Source organism: Arachis stenosperma, chromosome 9, assembly GCF_014773155.1.
Source record: "Arachis stenosperma cultivar V10309 chromosome 9, arast.V10309.gnm1.PFL2, whole genome shotgun sequence".
Taxonomy (NCBI): Eukaryota; Viridiplantae; Streptophyta; class Magnoliopsida; order Fabales; family Fabaceae; genus Arachis; species Arachis stenosperma.
In genome coordinates, this window is record NC_080385.1 from 159,620,301 (window position 1) to 159,640,768 (window position 20,468).

General features: G+C 31.9%; 2 protein-coding genes across 2 annotated transcripts; one reads left to right on the forward strand and one right to left on the reverse strand.

The window, feature by feature from the left end:
- Window positions 1-716: 716 nt before the first annotated feature.
- LOC130950510 (uncharacterized) lies at window positions 717-8,565 on the reverse strand. Its single transcript, XM_057879032.1, has 18 exons — window positions 8,199-8,565; window positions 7,660-7,881; window positions 6,887-6,982; window positions 6,531-6,583; window positions 6,166-6,262; window positions 5,916-5,989; window positions 5,581-5,692; window positions 4,916-5,026; window positions 4,363-4,439; window positions 3,969-4,035; window positions 3,450-3,515; window positions 3,031-3,138; window positions 2,752-2,882; window positions 2,591-2,657; window positions 2,419-2,486; window positions 1,725-1,821; window positions 1,456-1,526; window positions 717-1,364 (listed from the first exon to the last, which is right to left on the reverse strand). The coding sequence occupies exons 1-18, from the start codon at window positions 8,346-8,348 to the stop codon at window positions 989-991; spliced, it is 2,043 nt and encodes a 680-aa protein (XP_057735015.1). The 5' UTR covers window positions 8,349-8,565; the 3' UTR covers window positions 717-988.
- A 2,444-nt stretch (window positions 8,566-11,009) lies between these two features.
- On the forward strand, window positions 11,010-14,590 carry LOC130948818 (chalcone--flavanone isomerase 1A-like). The gene is made up of 3 exons (XM_057877691.1): window positions 11,010-11,201; window positions 11,353-11,511; window positions 13,786-14,590. The coding sequence occupies exons 1-3, from the start codon at window positions 11,096-11,098 to the stop codon at window positions 14,202-14,204; spliced, it is 684 nt and encodes a 227-aa protein (XP_057733674.1). The 5' UTR covers window positions 11,010-11,095; the 3' UTR covers window positions 14,205-14,590.
- Window positions 14,591-20,468: the final 5,878 nt, after the last annotated feature.

Here is a 20,468-nt window from a genome sequence, read left to right on the forward strand (position 1 = left end):
CCTACTTTTGGGTTTACCCTTTTCTCCCTTATTATTTTTTTCAATTTAAATCCTAGTTAGAGGCAAAAAGACAGTGCAAGGTCCTATTTGTTTCCTCCAATGAGCATTTTTTTTTATTTGGCTAATTAATAGAGCCTGTGTTTGCAAACACTAATGTGAAGTATATCATCAACATTGAGAAACCATGCATTGCTTCATAGGAACCTTCCTTTTATGATTTTTATAGACTTAATAGTATAGTATAGTATTAGGTCCCTCCCTAGCTATTCTAATCTAGTTGCAACGTCACTTGTAATAAGGAATTGCTATAAAATAAAGTTAGGTTGTCAAGCAATTACACACCTATTTATTTCACCTAGAATAATTATAATAAACTATTAAGACGGATGAAAGTGATAAGAAATTGAAAGTTTGAAACTACTTCACAATTTTTGTTGTGATAAAATTGTATCTAAACGATATCCAAGTTTGGTTATGCTATTAGGCCATAGTTATTTACATTTTTGGTCAAGTTAAAATCTGAACAAAAGAAAAAATAAAGTATTCGCTACATGCTTCTAAAGTCTTGATAATCTACATTTTTTACTCCATTTATAAATGGTTGGAAAAAAGTTTGAATATTTCTTAGTTAATATAACAGAGTAAATGATAAACGGCAGAAGAAGACAACACAGTTAAATACCTCTAATTTCATAAAAAAAAAAAACAATGGCATATGGACAATCAAGGTCCTGAAATAAGTTGGACCCATTGAAAAAAGCTCTGACAAATCAGTTGATAAGTGCGTGTTATAACTTAAAGTTCAGTACTTTACAGAAGAATGAAGAAATTATGCACGTTTTTATGTTACAAATTCAAAGAAATCTGACCATGCTGCAGGTTCATTAACAGCCAACCTATATATACGCTTACAATTTCATATCATACTTGCATATGTTTGATTAAAAATTACAACAGCAAGCGTTAAGGTCCAAAAGGATTCACCTAATTACTTGGTAGAGGACAATTCTCTTTCAAGCTCATCAAATTCCCAATCACCAATCTCCTCTCCTGAGTAGTCTTGGCTAACCTTTCCAAACTCCGATTCTAGCTTAGCTAATTCCGCTTCATGGTCAAATATATCATCTCCCTTAGCTGAAGGTGGTTTTGACCGTTTCTCTGTTTCTGTCTTTAAAATCTCAGTACCCGGAGCTGGAGCTGGAGCTGAAGCAGCTGGTGTATCATCAAGCTTTTTCTCGGCAAGGGGTGATTCAGACTTTTCAGGCGGGCTCTCAATTTCCAGATTTGGTCTTTCAATGGCCTCAAATTTAGTCCGTAATTTTTCAATGGCATCAAAAAGCTCTTTAACTCTTTCTTCATCTTTCCTGGATGAGTGAACCCATAATGTGATTTAGAAAGAAAATATGAAGCAACTGAAACAAGGTCAAACAGTGGATTTTAAAGGAAATACAAAACCTCGAAATTTTCTCATGTTGAGCATAAAACTGCTGTTTCATGTTATCCACTACACTGAAAGTGGTGATAATCTGAAACAAGGAAACAGAACCATCAATAAGATCCAAAGTCCGGGTATTCAAAAATACAAGCAAATTGAACACCCCAGAGCATTTTTGTCTAGGTAAGAATTGGCACTTGGGCATGCTTCAAGGTAAAAGAAGACAAATAAGTGAACTGCTGGATAAAGAAGACAGTGATCTAAAATTATTCTCAAGTCACATGTATACCTTAGCTTCATAGCTTAAATATTCCTCCTCAAGATTTCTCCTTGGACTTAATAGCTTTGTATCCTCATCATCTCCACTGGAGGCTACCTTCTCTAACCTATCTCCCCAAGAAAATTAAGAAAATAAGAAAAATAAACATGCACACATTTAGGCACATGCTGCAACCTAGATTTTGTTGACTAAGTTTGCTGGTTTTGGGAATACGGAAGGAGCAAAATCTTTGTGGTATTGCACAGTATACGCCACAATTTGGAGTATTTTGTTAGAGTGAAACTTACGCACCCTTAACAACATATTAGATAAACAAGCTTTATGGGATAAAATTAGATATTTGGCCTTTATCTAGTATAAAGCTTATGTACTTTTTAGAGGAATTTCCTTTTCAGACAAGTGCAGTTCACCACTGATCTTTTGTTTATGCTTTGCTTTTGCTTGGAGGATCTGTTCTCACCCCCATCTTCTTGTAACATTAGTTTCAAAAAACTAAATTAAACAAAAAAAAAGGGCAAATACTTCTAAAATAAATATAATTTTATTCATGTGATCACATACTTATTTTGGTTCAAATTTTCCTTACAAATTTAGTGTGTTAAAATTCAAATTCGTTCTTAATTGTAAATAATTTGATTTCTCAAGAAAATTTCCAATCAGCCAAATTCTCATGTAGACATTAGAAATAACACAGAAAGGTTACCTTTGACTTAGATTCTTGAGGTTCACAACGAACGTTGCAATATGGTCGATGGAAGGCTCCAACTCTTTCTGTGAATTACATAACATGTAATATTACACAGGAAAAGCAGGGAAGCAGAAAGGAATCCACCATTTTAAATCCAACATCCAATTCTGTAAAGGAAAATCAATACCTTGTAACCAGCAAGAAGCTGAATGACCAAATTCACAAAATAGTCCTCATGGCTCTCCAATTCATCACTTCAAAAACACAACAATTAGCAACAGTATTAATTCATGATAAATCTCATATAAGAAAATCCACCAACTCAAGTTCAGCAAGTTTAATACATACTTGACCTGCTTCTCGTAAATTTCTGCATTTGACCGCTGCAGAACCCAAGTATCTTCGAGAAAATTAACCCAGGTCTTGATAACATCTGCTTCAACATTACAGGACCTAATTGATTTTGTAAGTTCATCTTCCTGTCAATCAAGGTCAAATGAATACTTAAGACAACTGGGTCAAATGAATACTTCAGAAAACTGTAACTGGGTGCTGAGAATTATTTAAGCAGCAAAGTGGATTAGCATGATAACCCAAACACAAAAGAGAGAACTTCAAAGTTCAAACCTTTGTCTTCAGATGTTCAACTATCTGATTGTTTGCTTCCTCAAACTGATCCCTCTCTTCCCTCACATTCCACAATCGTGCTTGAGCAGAAGCCAAAGATGTATTAACCTACAGGGTGTAAACCAGACATCAATCAATTATAAAATGTCTGTTTCTAAATAAATCAATCATATACAAATAATTATCAATTAAGACCCGGAATGATATAATCTCTCTTACTTTAAGGTGTAACTAGTTGAAATTATAGATGAAGATCAACATTTGAAGACAGAATAGTAAGAGAAGAAAATTCTAGGAAAGGGTCAAAGACTTCAGTTAGAAATTTCAATGGTTTCTAGACTAACAACATGAGAAACCATTCTTCTGCAAGAACTGAGAAAAATACTGAAGCATTGAGAATATAGATAGCAACAAAATACCTTTTTTAATTCAGCTTCAAGTTCTTCCTTTCTCTGTTGGAGTCCTGATATCTCACTTGTCAATTCCTAAAAAAGAAAAGGGCGAGGGAGGAAAAAATCAGCAATCCCTCTACGAAAAAGATGGAACACCTAGTACACACACCAGACCAGAGATAAATTTAATAGAGCTTGCATACTGAAATCCCTTCTATATCTATTGAGTAATGATCAATGATTAACTTCTTTCAATCTAGTGTCACCTAAACAATATAAAACAAAAATATAATACAGGACAAAGTGTATATAAAAACTTCAGATGGTGAAACAAAAATGCTCCTATAAGGATATCCTTCCCTCAAACCAAAATAAAATATTGTCCATACATTATTTAATATTGACAATTTAGACATAAATTACACATTTCAAAGCAAAAACAGACCTAGTCAGTTATGAAGTTTCCTTGTGAAAGATTGTTAATTCCTTGTCAGCCAAAATTTACACAATAAATACAATGCTGCCTTGCTGAACAGAACAGATTACCTTCTCCTTTTCACTAACTTCACCATCTTTAGCCACCCGAACTTTTAATGCCTCCTCTGTTTGTACTCTGTCATTATTTAGTGTAAGAAAAAGAGAGAAGGGGGAGGGGATTGGGTTACTTCCCTGTATCTGAAGCAAAAATATTATACAGCAAAATAAATCCTTCAAAATCACCTGATCTAGAAGCTACAAGATTCTTTGCATGCATTAACAAAAATAACTAAATGAAACATTTCATAATTAACCATCCTGCCTTTCTTGCATAGTTTCATGTCATATTGTCATGCCTAGGAATTCCATTCTCAATTTATAGTTTGATATAACCAGACTAAATGAAATGAGATACAGGGAGAGAGAGCACTAAACAGAAAATTTCATAATACAGAAAGTCTACCTGTTGTCTAAAATACGCTTTTCAGCTTTTGCAGCAGAGTTGGCAAGAGAATCTGTTAAAACCTTTAGCTTATCAACCTACTTGTAGACATGAAAATGATAACACTGTTAGAAACTAGAATATAAAGAAAAAACAGATCTAGACACATTTAAAAATATTATTAGAGAAGATCATCAAAACTGAACATTCCAAAATACCCCAAATGCATGTCCTACTCTGTAGTCCTATACTATTCCCAATACCAAAAGCTAGGAGTAGGACATATAGTCATGTACTTGTGGAAGTATATCACCGGAAGAGAAAATTTCATCCTTTTGTGGATGTCAGCTAAATGGTGACAAAACAAAATACCTACAAGCCACTACCTCTTCAGTTTTCATTCAGAGTTGAGATTATTGATATTTGATAACTAGCAAAGAGCAAGTCTCCATCATCTATCTTAGTTGAATGAAGGTAAACCATTCTAGTTTTAATGCCTGGTAATATATTGTATCTCTATTTTCTAGCTCTCCAACCTCTTTACCTTCCAAACGAAACTATGAAATAGTTGTACCTTTTGGGCATGAACATCAGGAGAGTCTCCATTGGTTAAACCTTTTTTCTTCAGCAATAATCCTTCCAACCTGGAGCATATCCGAATCTGCGCTAGTGCTATTTTTAAAGCCTGCAAAGTGATTGGTTGGTTATACTCCATATTTCAAATTTCAAAACATCGATAAAGTTTCATAAACACAATAAATAGTTGAATATGCTCTTAGGGAGAAAGGAAGAAGGGCAAAGAGCAGAGAATGAAAATCTCCCATTCAACTCAAGAAAGAATCAAGATATTAGAGACAGGTAGCAACTCTTCCTTAAGAAGATAAGTACAAAATACAACAGTGCACTGACTGCATGCCAGCCAAATTGACTAGTATTTGATTACAGGGTAGAGACTAACTCCAAAAAGGCTCAAATTAGCTTCTTCCCCAACATTATATTTTAATAATTGGGGGGGAACTATACTTTACCCCCTATAAATAGAGATCACATACACTTTAGTCCTAAACTAAAACAGTGTGCAACATGATCCCTTAGCCTTCTTACTTGTGTGTGTTAGTCCTTATGAAAATAGTACACATTTAAGAAAGTTTAGGGGGAAAAGATTGCACTCCTTATGAAAGTGCACTAGTTTTCTGTTAATTATGATAGAACACAAACATCAGAAATAAAATAACATACCTCTAGTGTTGCCATTGTTTCCTCAGCAGATTTATAATCAACTTGGTATTCAGTCCCCTGTGAAGTTATCTTATTGAGCTTTTTCTTAAGACTAAATGCTTCAGCATCTATTCTGCAGCCAGAAAGCAACACAAGATTCACAACGAAGACAGCTATATTGCAGCCTACTTTTCCCATTTTACATTATATCATGGGAATTCTTTAAGTTTATGTAGCTTTGATCTTATGTGACACCAGTAGAATGTGACTTTTAACCAGAGAGAAAACCTCGTGATCTGTAGCAGAAATTGTACGACAAAAATGACAACAGGAACAAACCCTTGGTTCATACTGACCTAACAGCTTGAGAATTAATTTTCAACCCAGTAATGGCACCCTGTGCAAACTGAAGTAATTCCTCTCGCTTCACCTGAAAAACGGGCAAAACATATATAATAATGTCATGTAAAGCTGAAAAAAAAAAAAAAAAGCAGAATTGCCTAGAGCAGTATACCTATAAGTGGTGAGAATTGCAAGTAGTTCCAGCAACATTTTGGTACTAGGAATACTTCTATCTATAGATGCAAGTGTAACTATCATACTTACCAATACTTCATCTTGATAGCCTGAAAATGCTGTTGCGAGATCTTGTAAACTGCTTACTATGGCATTATGAACCTCTTTCCCTCCAGTCAGACAGAGCCTATATAAAACAAATTAAACCATGATCAGGCCAATGTTTGGCTGAACTGAAATATAAAAGCGTTACAAAATGTCTCACACAAATATGCACCAAAGGGCTTGAAATCTAGGAACAGAAGGATTCAATCAAATTAAATTAAATGTCATATGTATAGCCATATAAATACTCGCATCAAACATGCCGAATAAGAATTTTCATGCAGGTAAAACAGCAAATATATGCTAAGAATTGCAAATCACCATGAGCCATTTGAAACAGGCAAACTCACCCAAACATTTCCAGGAGAAGGGAAACCTCTTCCTCATTAGGAGCTTCGATAATCTGAGGAATAGAAAAGAGTTAACCCTGCGGTTAACCTCCATCATCAGCAATTAAAAGACTGACATATGCAGGATGATCTTCTTTTACCATTGTAATGATAGTATGAAACACTAGTAGAATTAGAACAATAAAGCTGAAATAACTATACATCAAAAGAGAAAACAAACAAGCAAGGGTTTATGTTTTACTAGATGGAAATATCATTGATAAAAGTTTACAAGAAGTTACTAACTCTTAACAACATTAACATACCAGAAGGAATTTCAGCATTAGTGTACCTAATAATGACATCAATTATCATACCATTGATAATGTTATACCCTCCAATGCCTGACTTTGAAGAAAAACATCACGGAAATTTAACGGTTCACCTCCAAAATCACTATCATAATAAAGAACCTGAAAAAACCAAAAGTATGAAAAACACAAACAACAAAGTGAGAGAATGTTAAATCAAGATGTTCACTATTTCGAGGATTACATCAATAACTGAAAAACTTACACATCAACATTGGGAAATAATAATAATAATAATAATAATAATAATAATAATAATAATAATACCCTGAACACAGATATCATTACATCAACAATATAGAAACACTGATACATAATGGCTCCTCAGCTAAGCTAACAAGTAATAAACAAGTACACAACACTTCAGTAAATCTAATATAAGGCATCACACTGTCGAAAATGAAAATAAAAAATAAACTCTGAAACATGGAATTCGGAAGCAGTGAAATAGGGTAGAACAGCCACCCCAGCACTCTGCTCTAATATAATGCAACACAGAAATGACAGGCTCATTCTATAATTAAACTGAGAGAAAGACAAGCCAACAACCAAAGAATCCTGTTATGACCAAAAACAGGGAAGGATTAACCACAGTTTTTCTACTGACAATATCATCTAAAATACAAATAACAAGAACTTCTTAAATAGATTGTCAGTGCTAAGCAGACTAAAAGTATAACGAAATGATTTCCTAAAACTTGGGTAGGTATTATATCCCAAAATCATGTATACCAAACTAGAATGTTCAGATGCAAGGCAAGGAACGAAGGCTTTCTTACCAGAGATGGTTTCCTTGGGTTATCTTTTAACTCTTCAACACCAAGGTGATGCTCAAAAGTCTTCTCTTTACCTTCATCCGCAGCTCGAGACAATTTATCAACGTCTTTAAGCACAACAACCCATCTTCTAAGCAACTCCACTCTTTCAGGTCCCCTGTAGGTGATAGCAGCTTCTTCCAATCTCTTAATTGTCTGCGCAACACTTCTATAATTCCGAGCAGCCTATGCATACACACAAGTACACAACATGAAATCAGTATCCTCATCATTCTCATCACCTCACGTCAGAACACTTCAGTTACAATTTAATTTAGCTCCAAAACAGTAACTTTACAACAATTCATTCATTTAATTACAAATGGGGAAAAACAAGTACCAGTTTAGAAGATACGTAAAACAAACAGCTGAGACGAATAAAAAGGAGGTCAATAAGTCACTAGAAACATGAAGGGGACACAAATTTTGACCTAGTTGGGAATTAGGGTAGCAATCACAGGCGAAATTGAAAGTAATACAGAAAGAGGGGAGAGTGAAGTTACAATGCGATCCTGAAGGATTTTGGCGCCCTCGGCGACGGCTTGGCCGGCGTGTTGTACGACGGTGTCGGCATAGTTCCTGACGGCGCGAGTGAGGTTGGTGTTGTTCCCAACCTCCACTGCTTTGGTCATCGCAGATCTCAGCCACGACATCTTCTATCACTGTCACTCCCTTTAATTTCACAGTTCAGATTACGAATGCCAACACTCAACACAGAAATGCATGCACCAAATTTAGGGTTTGAATAGTTGGTACGTCGTGACGATAACAAGAATAAGGTGGTTTTGGAAATTGGAATCGATACAGAACCAGCATGTGTCTAAAGCTTCAGTTTTTGGATTTCGAGACGATGAAGACGTCAAATCTCTACGTACGACGCCGTTCGATTGTCGTTTTTCAGTTTTCAATGTGTATGTATACGACTATACGTATACGTACGTATATTCCAAAGCATAAGTTAATGGGCTTCGGAAATAGAATAGCCTGTTTATCGTATGGGCTAATATGGTTGGGCTTTCTGCTCATTTCTCCAACCGAACAAAAATGAAGTGCACAAAAAAAAAAAAAGAAATATCTGCAAATATCACAAACCCGGGGGGAGGGGGTTAATAAGTATATTATTTTATTTATTAAATTTGTATTAAAATAATAAATATGTAATTAGTCAAAATGACTAATATCTTTTGTTGTTGTACGAAATGATAAATATCTTATGTCTTAATTAAAAGATCTTGTTTGAGCCTTAGAAATAATGATGAAAAATATTTTAGAAAAAGAAATGTGTATAACTATTTTATATCTGGATTATTCTCCACGTACAAGCGTTTTCTATACAAATCATATAAGTCATTTATATTCACGCTATTTTCACTTTTTTTTTTGTCTCTTTTTCTTCTTCTTCTTTCTTGGTGCTTCCTCTTCCTCCTCTTCTTCTTCTTCTTTTTCTTCTTCTTTCTCCGTGTCTCTTATTCCTCTTTTTCGTAATTTTTTTAAATCGTTATCTCGTTATCGTCATCATCAATACCACCTCTTCCTCCTTCTTTTTTTATTGAAATTTCTTCTCCTCTTTTCGTTTTCTCTTTCTCCTTCATCAAAATCACCAGAAAAAACGAAGAAACATTATTCAAGGTACTGTTTTACTGTTCTTCTAAATTTTTTTTCTAGATTGTCTCTGCTATGTGCCTCATCTTTAACCAGCAAAACATTAAAAGATTTCAAGAAGAAATATACTGTCTCCCTCCTATATTGGGTGTATTTCTTAAATCCTTTGGGTATATTTCTTAAATCCTTTGGATGTATTTCTGTAATCTTTTAGGTGTATTTTTGTAATCGTTTGATTTATTTCTGTAACTGTTTGGGTGGATTTCTGTAATCCTTTGGATGTATTTTTGTAATCGTTTGAGAGCATTTTTGTAATCGTTCGGGTGTATTTCTGAAGTTCCATCGTCTTCAAAACAATTTCAAAACTTGATTTCAGAAACCACGAAAATCGAAAAAAATAAAAGGAGATCGAAGGCAGAGAGAACGCACGAAGGAGATCGAACAAATTTGACAAAAAACTCGAAAAAGGAAACGAAGATGAAACACGCGAAGATGGTTCAGTGAAGTGCGTATTAGATTTGACCTAACTTATAAAATTTGTAGGCCAAAATAACTTGTATGTGTAGCACTCCTCTTTATATCTTTATTTTAATTATGTGACATTTTATTTTGAATTAAAGTTTTGATAGCATGTAATGATTGAGATCGAAACGACGTAGTTTGGAGATAGCAGAATGATTAAGTAATGGAGCATTATAATTTGACAAATTCTACGATTACAAAACAAATAGAAAGAGATTGTGTCATATATGCGTAGTCATAGTCATAGCCAAGGAACTTCACATGTTTTGAATTTTTGATGTTCATATATAGATCATTGTTCAATACAGTCCAATAATAAGACTACTAGTAAACCAAACTAGACCGGCAAGACCGTTTACCCAATATGGGGCATGAACAGAGATGGTTGTATGATTTGGAATAATAAAATTTCTAATAATGCAAAAATAGAAGATTAGTGATATCGTTTTAAAAATGTAATGATGACTGCCAGTTAGGTGGGTAGGTATAGAATAACTTATACCAATAAATTATAAATCAAATGACATAATATTTTTATACTTATTTAGAGATCATGAATTTAAGTCTTATTTTTATCTTTAGAATAAAAACACTTTTTATTATAATATATAAGTATAAAAATAACCTAATTGTTTTAGTTTATTACGTTATTATTTGATTTGTTATACGAATTAATATTTAGTAAAGCAACTTAATAGTCAAGCTAAACTAAATTACTTTTCATTGTATTTAATTTAATTAAAAGACAAGTTTTTATAAAATATTTTAATAATTTATTCTTTCTAGTTTTAATCTTTATAAAAAATTATTTAATCCAATAATTTTTAAAATAATCTACTTCAATTTCACTGTTAAATTATTTTATTATAATAATATTAGAAAAACAATAATTTAAATCACTGTATTTAATTTAATATTTGCAAAAAAAAATTAAAATTAGTATGTTTATTATTTGTTAAATATTTTTATTTTATTAAATATTAATGTGATAAATTAAATAAACTGATCTTATCTCGTTGCATAATGTAATAATAAATATAAAAGTGAAAAACCACTTCTTTCTGTATTTAAATTAATAACTAAAAATTATTAAATAATAATTTAATCAAATTTATTAAATTATTTAACCATTCTTAAATATAAACACGTAAATTTTGAGCATTTCTCACATATATATATATATGGTATAAACATATTCTATACGCCAAATACCAACTGGGTAAAACAAGAAAATTGTAGCTTGCCAGTTAAGACATCTTTAATTTATAGTTTGAGTATGGCGGCGGAACCATCCATCACGGCAATACAGTTCGAGAACCTTGTCTTCCCGGCGGTGGTTACTCCTCCTGGCTCCTCTAAGTCTTATTTCCTCGCCGGCGCAGGTATTATTATAATCTATTATACGTTCCTTGAAGGAAGTTTATCCTTTATATTATAGTATGAAGAACAAATTAACTAATAATTAATTGTCATAATGAATTAAAAAGTAATAATCTAGATTAAATAGTTTATTGGTTGGTGATGAATGAGTAGGGGAGAGAGGATTGACGATTGATGGAAAGTTCATAAAGTTCACCGGAATCGGAGTATACTTGGAGGACAAAGCGGTGCCATCACTCGCCGGAAAGTGGAAGGACAAGTCCTCCCAACAATTGCTCCAAACCCTTCACTTCTACAGAGATATCATTTCCGGTATGCTTAAATACATAATCAAAGTAAGAGTCAAATTATCTTTATGAAAAAGCCTAAAATATCAGCAGATTTTGATATTGTGGTTTTTAGCTATCAATTAATTATTAATGATATTTTTAAGAGAAAATTTTACTCTACTCTTCTGTGAGATGTTAAAATAATATTTTTCTCTCTTTTATTTTATAAATGTATATTTCCTTTCTTTCTAACTTTTAAAAAACCTTATCTTTAATCCATTTTAAACTTTTTGTATTAACTAATGTTAACTTTATTATTTTTTAAAAAAAAATAAATTATTTTTTAAAAAAATATCCATTAATAAAAATTTTATTTTTTATTATTATATTTTTTTATTAAAATATTTTTTAATAAATTATTTTTTATTGATTAAATTGTATTTTTTAAAAAATTTAATAATTATATTATTTTTTTTCTAAAATATCCTTTAATAATTTTTTAATTATTAAATTATAATTTTACCAAAATTTTCGTTAACGATTTTTTTATATTTTACTATTAATTTTTTATATCTGTATATATATTATTTTAACATTAAATAAAAAATTTTAGTAAGATTATTTTTCAATATCAATATATATTAATTGTTATATATATTAATAGTGGTAAAATTTTTTTATTTAATGTTAAAATAATATATATTAATATCAAAAAATTAATAGTAAAATATAAAAATAATTATTCATAAAAATTTTGGTAAAATCAAAATTTAATAATTAAAAAATTGTTGAAGGATAGATATCTTAAAAAAAAATAATTTAATTATTAATTTTTTTAAAAGTATTTTAATAAAAATACAATTTAATCAATAAAAAATAATTTATTAAAGGGTATTTTGGTAAGTAAAATTTAATGATAAAAAATAAAAATTTTTGTTAATGGATATTTTTTCAAAAAATAATTTATTTTTTTTTTAAAATGGATAAAGTTAACACAAAAAGTTTAAAATGGATTAAAGAAGAGGTTTTTTAAAAGTTAGAAGAGAGGAGAATGTACATTTATAAAATAGAGGGGAGGGGAGTGTCATTTTAACATCTCACAGGGGAGGGAAGTGGAATTTTTCCTATTTTTAATGGTGTGAAATTATATATAATAGTATAAAATTATTTAATTTTTTTTAATAGTTAAGTGGTGACCAAAATTTAACAAAAGTGGTGGTCTTTAACACTCCTCTATTTTTATTTACGCATGTACCCGTAATGGAAAGTTTGAGTTAAAACGCCATGTTTACTGTCTTTAATTTAGATTCATCAGTTTTTATTCGTGATGAAATTGCTTATTAAACGTTGAAAAATCATATTGATAGGATTAAAAGGCGTCATCAAATATATTGCGTATACGTAAACTATTTTGGATTGCACTTTTATTTACAAGTGGGACAAAATTAAGGCCAACTAAAGCATGCTAACTAAATATGAGAAATGCAATAAATAACATATAAGACGAACCAAAAACTAGTGATTAATTATTATATATTTATATATAAAAACATATATTTTTATATTTTAACGTATATTTTATGTAAATATTTAATTTAATAATTAATTTTTATTATAGTAATGACATAATTTTAAATAATATTATCAATCATATTACATATATATAAAAAAATTAGTTAATAACAATATAATATATATAAATATATATATCAAAAACATTTATTGTACTATAAATAAATTTGATTAAATATTTTAATGATTAATTATTTAATTAAAAATTACAAATTTTAGAGACTATTATTTTTTAGTAATTTTGTCTATTATTTTATCAGTATAAATATTAAATTATTTTTAATAAATAAATTTTATAAATTTATGTATATAAATTTTAAAAAATATAAATATAAATTATATTTTTTTCTGTATAAATATTTTTAAATATAAATACAAATTATTAATTTAAAATAATAATATTTATTGGCGACGTAACTAGTTAATTAGTATGTAGTAATTTTTTGCATAAACTTAATTTAACAAATCGGTTCCGCTATGTTATAACATATCTGCCAACTTCTGCCAACTTTTATTTATAATTGTGTTTCATAGAAGTGTGTTCATGAATGTGTCTAATAAAAATATTTTTTTTATAATTATATTTAATAGAAATGTCTTTATAGATATATTTTTTAGATGTATTTCTTTATATATATATTTAAAATATATTAATTATTAGACACATTTACGAACACACTCCCATAAAACACAAATATAATATGTTAGTACCTATACTTTTCCTTAACAAATTGTTTATTTCCAGGGCCGTTTGAGAAACTGATTAGAGGATCGAAGATCCTGGCACTGAGTGGAGTGGAGTATTCAAGGAAGGTGATGGAGAATTGTGTGGCACACATGAAATCCGTTGGGACTTATGGCGACGCAGAAGCTGAAGCCATTCAACAATTTGCTGAAGCCTTCAAGAACGTCAACTTCAAACCTGGTGCCTCCGTCTTCTACCGCCAATCACCACTTGGACACTTGGGCCTTAGTTTCTCCCAAGATGGCAACATACCGGAAAAAGAGGCGGCGGTTATTGAGAACAAGCCATTGTCATCGGCGGTGTTGGAGACCATGATTGGAGAGCACGCCGTTTCTCCTGATTTGAAACGCAGCTTGGCTGCAAGATTACCTGCCGTTTTGCAACAGGGTATTATCGTCACACCACCACAACATAACTAATTAAATCGGGGCAGAATTAAATAAAATATTAGTAGAGGCCAAAAAATATTTATACAATAAATTAAAATTAAAATAAAATTTTAAAAAAATTAAACTAAAATTTATATATAATTTATATGTATAAAATTAAAATTAGGGGACTATTATCCTCCTTTTCTATCATCTCGTTCCATCTTTGAATTAAATTATATATATTAAGTTTTTGCTCAAATAAAAATAATTGAAATGTTAATCACCATTTTAATTATTCTTGTAACTTTTGCCATCAGCCTCGCTTTTAATTTAATTCATCTACCCAGTTGTGTTCCTCCAAATTTAGGAAAATAAAACACTGTTCAGCTTGTTGACTGAAAAATAAATTGGAAGTTATAGTTTATTGTGGTTAATTTGTGGATTTTTTTTTTCTTTTCAAAATTTATGATTTTATATGAATTTTTTTAGGTGATGATCAATAGATCGTTGACCATTATATAATTAGATTAACATTCATACCTTCGTTTAAATAATAAGTTAAAAATGAAAAAAAAAGAAAAAATATAGTAAATAAGTCTAGTGATTACATATTAACCAAAAATTATTTATCTCGTATTATATAAATTTGATAATAAAAATAAAAGTAAATGACCACCTTAGTCTTTAAAAGATTAGTTTTTGATAAAAGTAAATTGATATTTTGACTTTGAAAAGATTATTTTTATTTGGTAAATATAATGCATTTTTTCATAAGTGACAAAAACCCATATATATTAATTGATTCAATTTTTTGTTCCAACGTTGAGAAATTACATAAAAATTGAGAAACAGCTCTATATCTAGGACCTTTTTATTAATTATTAGAGTATTATTAAGTGTTTAATAATTTAGTTTCAATTGGTTATTTGATGATTTTAGTTTTTTTTTTTTTTGTCATAGATTAGATCATTCTAATTTTAGGTTACACACCCACACACACTAACATAATTACCAACCACTACTAGAATTCGAACTTGTGTGGTTTTGGTTCAATTCCTCACCAATTAAATTTTAGCTCTTAGGATTCAATTTCAAGCTTCCAATATCCAATAAGTTAATTCCAATTTAACAAGATATACAATCTAATTCATACAATATTACAATAATCAACATTGAACTCACTAGATCACCAATTTATAACGGTTAGAATTTCTTTACCGTTACGCACGAATCAAATGGACAAAATCCAGTGATTATCCACCGCTAGAGTACCCTTAAATCATCAAAATCACAAAATCTCTCGATTACCAAAATCCAAATTACGAACTGAAAAGGGAAGAACTGGGTAAGAAAACGTCATTTCCTTACCAAATTGTTTGGTGAATTTCATAGAGAATTTCGAGATAAACGCATGGCTACTAATGGCTCGTCAATCAAAATTCTGGGTTGAAAGTTATGTGGAACGAAAAATTGAGGGCAAGAATTTTGCTCTTTTCTTCTTCTTCCTTGGCGTGAAACTCATTTTGTGAAAGGAAGAAGGTTGAAAGCCTCGTTTATATGTTGGACCTTCGGTTCTTGAGTCCGGTCCAATCGGTTCGACTTGTTAGTCCAATTTTGAGCTAAAATTTTTAAAATTAATATCAAAATTCATATTTTAATTATTTCTACTTCATTTAACTATAAAATTTAATTTTTAATTTTTAAAAATAATAATTAATTTATTATCTAATTCTTCATTAATTATTCGAGATTTACAAGGAAGATGTTGAGGAAGTGGTTAAAAAAGTGTGAAGGAACTGGTGTATGTACACCATTAGGTGCTTCAGTATAGCAGGTTTTTCTTCCTCATCCACTTTCTTTTCTTCTTCTTTTGAAGATCGGTCTCTCTTTCTCTTTCTCTTTCTCAACCAAGTAGATAGTTGTTCTACGATGGCAATTATGAAATCAACCCCATCTCTCTCTTTCCTTAACCAAATAGATAGTTACTTTACGATGGTAATTACGAAACTAACCATGGAGAGAATTTCTTTCTGAGAAAAATTGCACTGGTGAGACTAGTGTCATAGACAAAGAGAAAGACAAGAGCCTCTGTTTATGGTGTAGAAAAATAAAAGAGAAGTTGGCATTCCACACTCAATACGACGTCGTTTTTAGACAAAAGAGGCACCAAATTCGATACATCATTTTGTACGTGTCAACATGTAATAATAAGTTCATGTCAACATTTTAATCACGTCTCATTGACGAAAAATGATTCAAAGATTATTTTGAGTTTTAGAGTGCAAGTTCATGAACGAAATTGAATAATTATTAATTTCAAAAATTATTTTAAAATTCGAGTGAAAATTGAATAACTACTAATTTCAGGAATTACTTTGAGATTCGAGTGCAAATTCAAAAATCAAACTGAGACTTAACTATAACTAATTTATACACAAGACAACCTAAACAAAAAATTTACTTATTTTGTTATTAATTTACTTGTGCACTAAAGCACCAAGGAATCCTTTACTACAAAGTAGGGTCGTTAAAATAGACCAAATTCATCAGGCCAGCTCATTTACCTACTTAGATAGACAGATTTTGCCTTTAAAATTAAACCCTTTAAATTTTGGGCTGAGTCCTGTGAACCCAAAAAAAATTACGGGTTAAACAAGCTAGTCCGCGGACTAAGTGGGTGGATCGTTTATTTTTTATTTTTTTTAAAAAAATAACACATTTAGCTGATATTTTTTCTGATTCGACCCGAAAATTCGACCAATTAACTAAAAAATATTATTTGTTTAAGATTTTTAACCTAAAATTAATATTTGTTGTCAAAATATTTTTTTTAAAAATAAAATTAAAAAATAAATAGACTAGCCCGTTTAACCCATTAAATTGATTATAAATAATTTAAGTTAAAAAATTATAATTTACAAATAAAGCAAATTTAAACAGTCCAATCTATTTAATTAATGGACTTAACGGATTAGGCCTAAATAAATTGGGCTAATCCATTTAACAGTCCTACCACAAAATGCACTTTATTGTTTACTTTTTAAAGATAGAAGAAAAAGAAAATGTAATAAATCATGATTTCTCTCTATGGTGGTGGTAGCTGAGATAGATAGACTGCCTACTTCCCCGAACACATGGCAATAACATTGACCTCCTACGTAAAGGACTACAGTTTAATTAGATATGCCCATTCAAATATTTTATTTAGTCTATTTTAAATATTCAAACTGACCTCTTAGCTAAATTAAAATAAATCTAATTAAATCTGATTGCATTGGTCGAAGGTATAATTAATGAATAGATTTTGTGAATTTTATATAATACATTAATAAAGTTTTATTTTAAAGATTAAATTTAATAAATATTATATAATATTTATAGAATGTAATTTCAAATTATGTTGAATTTATTAAAAATATGACTTTATCTAAATATTATTAACGTGTCTTAATTAAAAAAAAAAATTTTTCAGTGACATTTCAAAATTAATTTTAATACCAAAAAGATAGTGTTCATACTCTGACCCAATAATAAAGGCTCAGGTCTAAACGAAAGGCCTAGTCCAGAGGATTGAGCCTTGCTGAGCACCGACCTTCGTACTAAGAAGTCGGTCTCGACTATGATTTGCTCTAAAGAAGTCGGGACGGAGAATAGTTGGCAGATTAACATCAATTCAAATGAGTAACTACTCCTAAAATCTCTCTAACCACTTCCACGAGCCATATCTTAACCTCCCTAAGATAATGGGACGGTTAACACCCTAAAAATATGGCACTACTCCAACGGTGGTTATTGGTTCACACTATAAATACCCTGACACTCTTCAGGTATCTCTAAGCCCAATACATTCTAAACCTGCTCACACCCTTGCTAACTTAGGCATCGGAGTGTCTTTGCAGGTACCACCCCTCATTCACTCACGCACACAAGTCGGAAGGAGGTTCCAGCGTGCAAACCTGCTCAGAAGTTACCATCCGCAGACGATTGGGCCGGCCAAATACAGTCCAATCCATTAATCTCCGGTTACACACCGTAACAGATAGAATATGAGACTAAAGGGATAATAAATATGTATCGTCTAATTGCAAAAGTAAAATAAATTAGGATTAATATTAAGGTTTTAGAAATCAAAGGATTAATATTAAGGTGTTACGGTGGGTAACCGGAGATTAATGGATTGGGCTGTATTTGGCCAGCCCAATCGTCTGCGGATGGTAACTTCCGAGCAGGTTTGCACGCTGGAACCTCCTTCCGACTTGTGTGCGTGAGTGAATGGGGGGTGGTACCTGCAAAGACACTCTGATGCCTAAGTTAGCAAGGGTGTGAGCAGGTTTAGAATGTATTGGGCTTAGAGATACCTGAAGAGTGTCAGTGTATTTATAGTGTGAACCAATAACCACCGTTAGAGTAGTGCCATATTTTTAGGGTGTTAACCGTCCCATTATCTTAGGGAGGTTAAGATATGGCTCGTGGAAGTGGTTAGAGAGATTTTAGGGGCAGTTACTGATGAGCGGATAATTTGTACCCTTTTTGGCATTGTTTTTAGTATGTTTTTAGTAGTTTTAGTTAAGTTCTTAGTATATTTTTATTAGTTTTTAGTTAAAATTCACTTTTCTGGACTTTACTATGAGTTTGTGTATTTTTCTGTGATTTCAGGTATATTCTGGCTGAAATTGAGGGACCTGAGCAAAAATCTGATTCAGAGACTGAAAAGGACTGCAGATGCTGTTGGATTCTGACCTCCCTGCACTCGAAGTGGATTTTCTGGAGCTACAGAAGCCCAATTGGCGCGCTCTCAACGGCGTTGGAAAGTAGACATCCTGGGCTTTCCAGCAATATATGATAGTCCATACTTTGCCCAATATTTGATGGTTCAAACCGGCGTTCAAAGTCACCCTCAGGAATTCCAGCGTTAAACGCCGGAACTGGCACCTAAATGGGAGTTAAACGCCCAAACTGGCACCAAAGCTGGCGTTAACTCCAAGGAGAGTCTCTACACGAAAATGCTTCATTTTCTCAGCCCAAGCACACACCAAGTGGGCCCGGAAGTGGATTTTTATGTCATTTACTCATCTCTGTACACCTTAGGCTACTAGTTTTCTATAAGTAGGACCTTTTACTATTGTATTTGAAATCTTGGGATTATTTTAGATCCTTTGATCATCTTTGGACATCTAGTTCTTAGATCATTGGGAGGCTGGCCTCACGGCCATGCCTAGACCTTGTTCTTATGTATTTTCAACGGTGGAGTTTCTACACACCATAGATTAAGGTGTGGAGCTCTGCTGTACCTCGAGTATTAATGCAATTACTATTGTTCTTCTATTCAATTCCGCTTGTTCTTTGTCCAAGATATCACTTGTTCTTCAACTTGATGAATGTGATGATCCGTGACACTCATCATCATTCTCACCTATGAACAAGGTGACTGACAACCACTTTTGTTCTACAAGCAACCAAGGCTCTAGTGAATATCTCTTGGATTCTTTAACCGGAATCTTCGTGGTATAGGCAAGAACTGATGGCGGCATTCAAGAGAATCCGGAAGGTCTAAACCTTGTCTGTGGTATTTTGAGTAGGATTCAATGATTGAATGACTGTGACGTGCTTCAAACTCCTAGCAGGCGGGGCGTTAGTGACAGACGCAAAAGGATCGATGGATTTTATTCCGGCCTGACCGAGAACCGACAGCTGATTAGCCATATGCTGTGACAGAGCATAGGAACATTTTCACTGAGAGGATGGGAGGTAGCCACTGACAACGGTGAAACCCTACATAAGCTTGCCATGGAAAGGAGTAAGAAGGATTGGATGAAGACAGTAGGAAAGCAGAGAGACGGAAGGGAAGGCATCTTCATACGCTTATCTGAAGCTCTTACCAATGATATACATAAGTATCTCTATCTTTATCTTTATGCTTTATTCGTTTATCACTATACCCATTTGAGTCTGCCTGACTGAGATTTACAAGGTGACCATAGCTTGCTTCATACCAACAATCTCCGTGGGATCGACCCTTACTCGCGTAAGGTATTACTTGGACGACCCAGTGCACTTGCTGGTTAGTTGTGCGAAGTTGTAGTGATCACAATTTCGCGCACCAAGTTTTTGGCGCCGTTGCCGGGGATTGTTTTGTGTATGGACAACTGACGGTTCATCTTGTTGCTTAGATTAGGTAATTTTCTTCAGAGTTCTTAAGAATGAATTCTAGTGTTTCAAGGTGATGTTCTTATCATCACTAAAGCTGATTGATCTTCATCAATTTAGCTCTTGAATGCAATGTCCTGCTGAAGCTTGGCTAGCCATGTCTAA

What these genes read in the sequence shown, in the direction of transcription:
- LOC130950510 (XM_057879032.1), bottom strand. Translation starts at nt 8,348, where the DNA reads ATGTCGTGGCTGAGATCTGCGATGACCAAAGCAGTGGAGGTTGGGAAC. An exon ending in AAGCGTATTTTAGACAACAG is followed by an intron (nt 4,036 to 4,362) that starts GTAGACTTTCTG and finishes AAATAATGACAG; the next exon opens with AGTACAAACAGAGGAGGCAT. An exon ending in ATTTAAGCTATGAAGCTAAG is followed by an intron (nt 1,527 to 1,724) that starts GTATACATGTGA and finishes TCCTTGTTTCAG; the next exon opens with ATTATCACCACTTTCAGTGT.
- LOC130948818 (XM_057877691.1), top strand. Translation starts at nt 11,096, where the DNA reads ATGGCGGCGGAACCATCCATCACGGCAATACAGTTCGAGAACCTTGTC. An exon ending in TTATTTCCTCGCCGGCGCAG is followed by an intron (nt 11,202 to 11,352) that starts GTATTATTATAA and finishes ATGAATGAGTAG; the next exon opens with GGGAGAGAGGATTGACGATT. An exon ending in CTACAGAGATATCATTTCCG is followed by an intron (nt 11,512 to 13,785) that starts GTATGCTTAAAT and finishes GTTTATTTCCAG; the next exon opens with GGCCGTTTGAGAAACTGATT.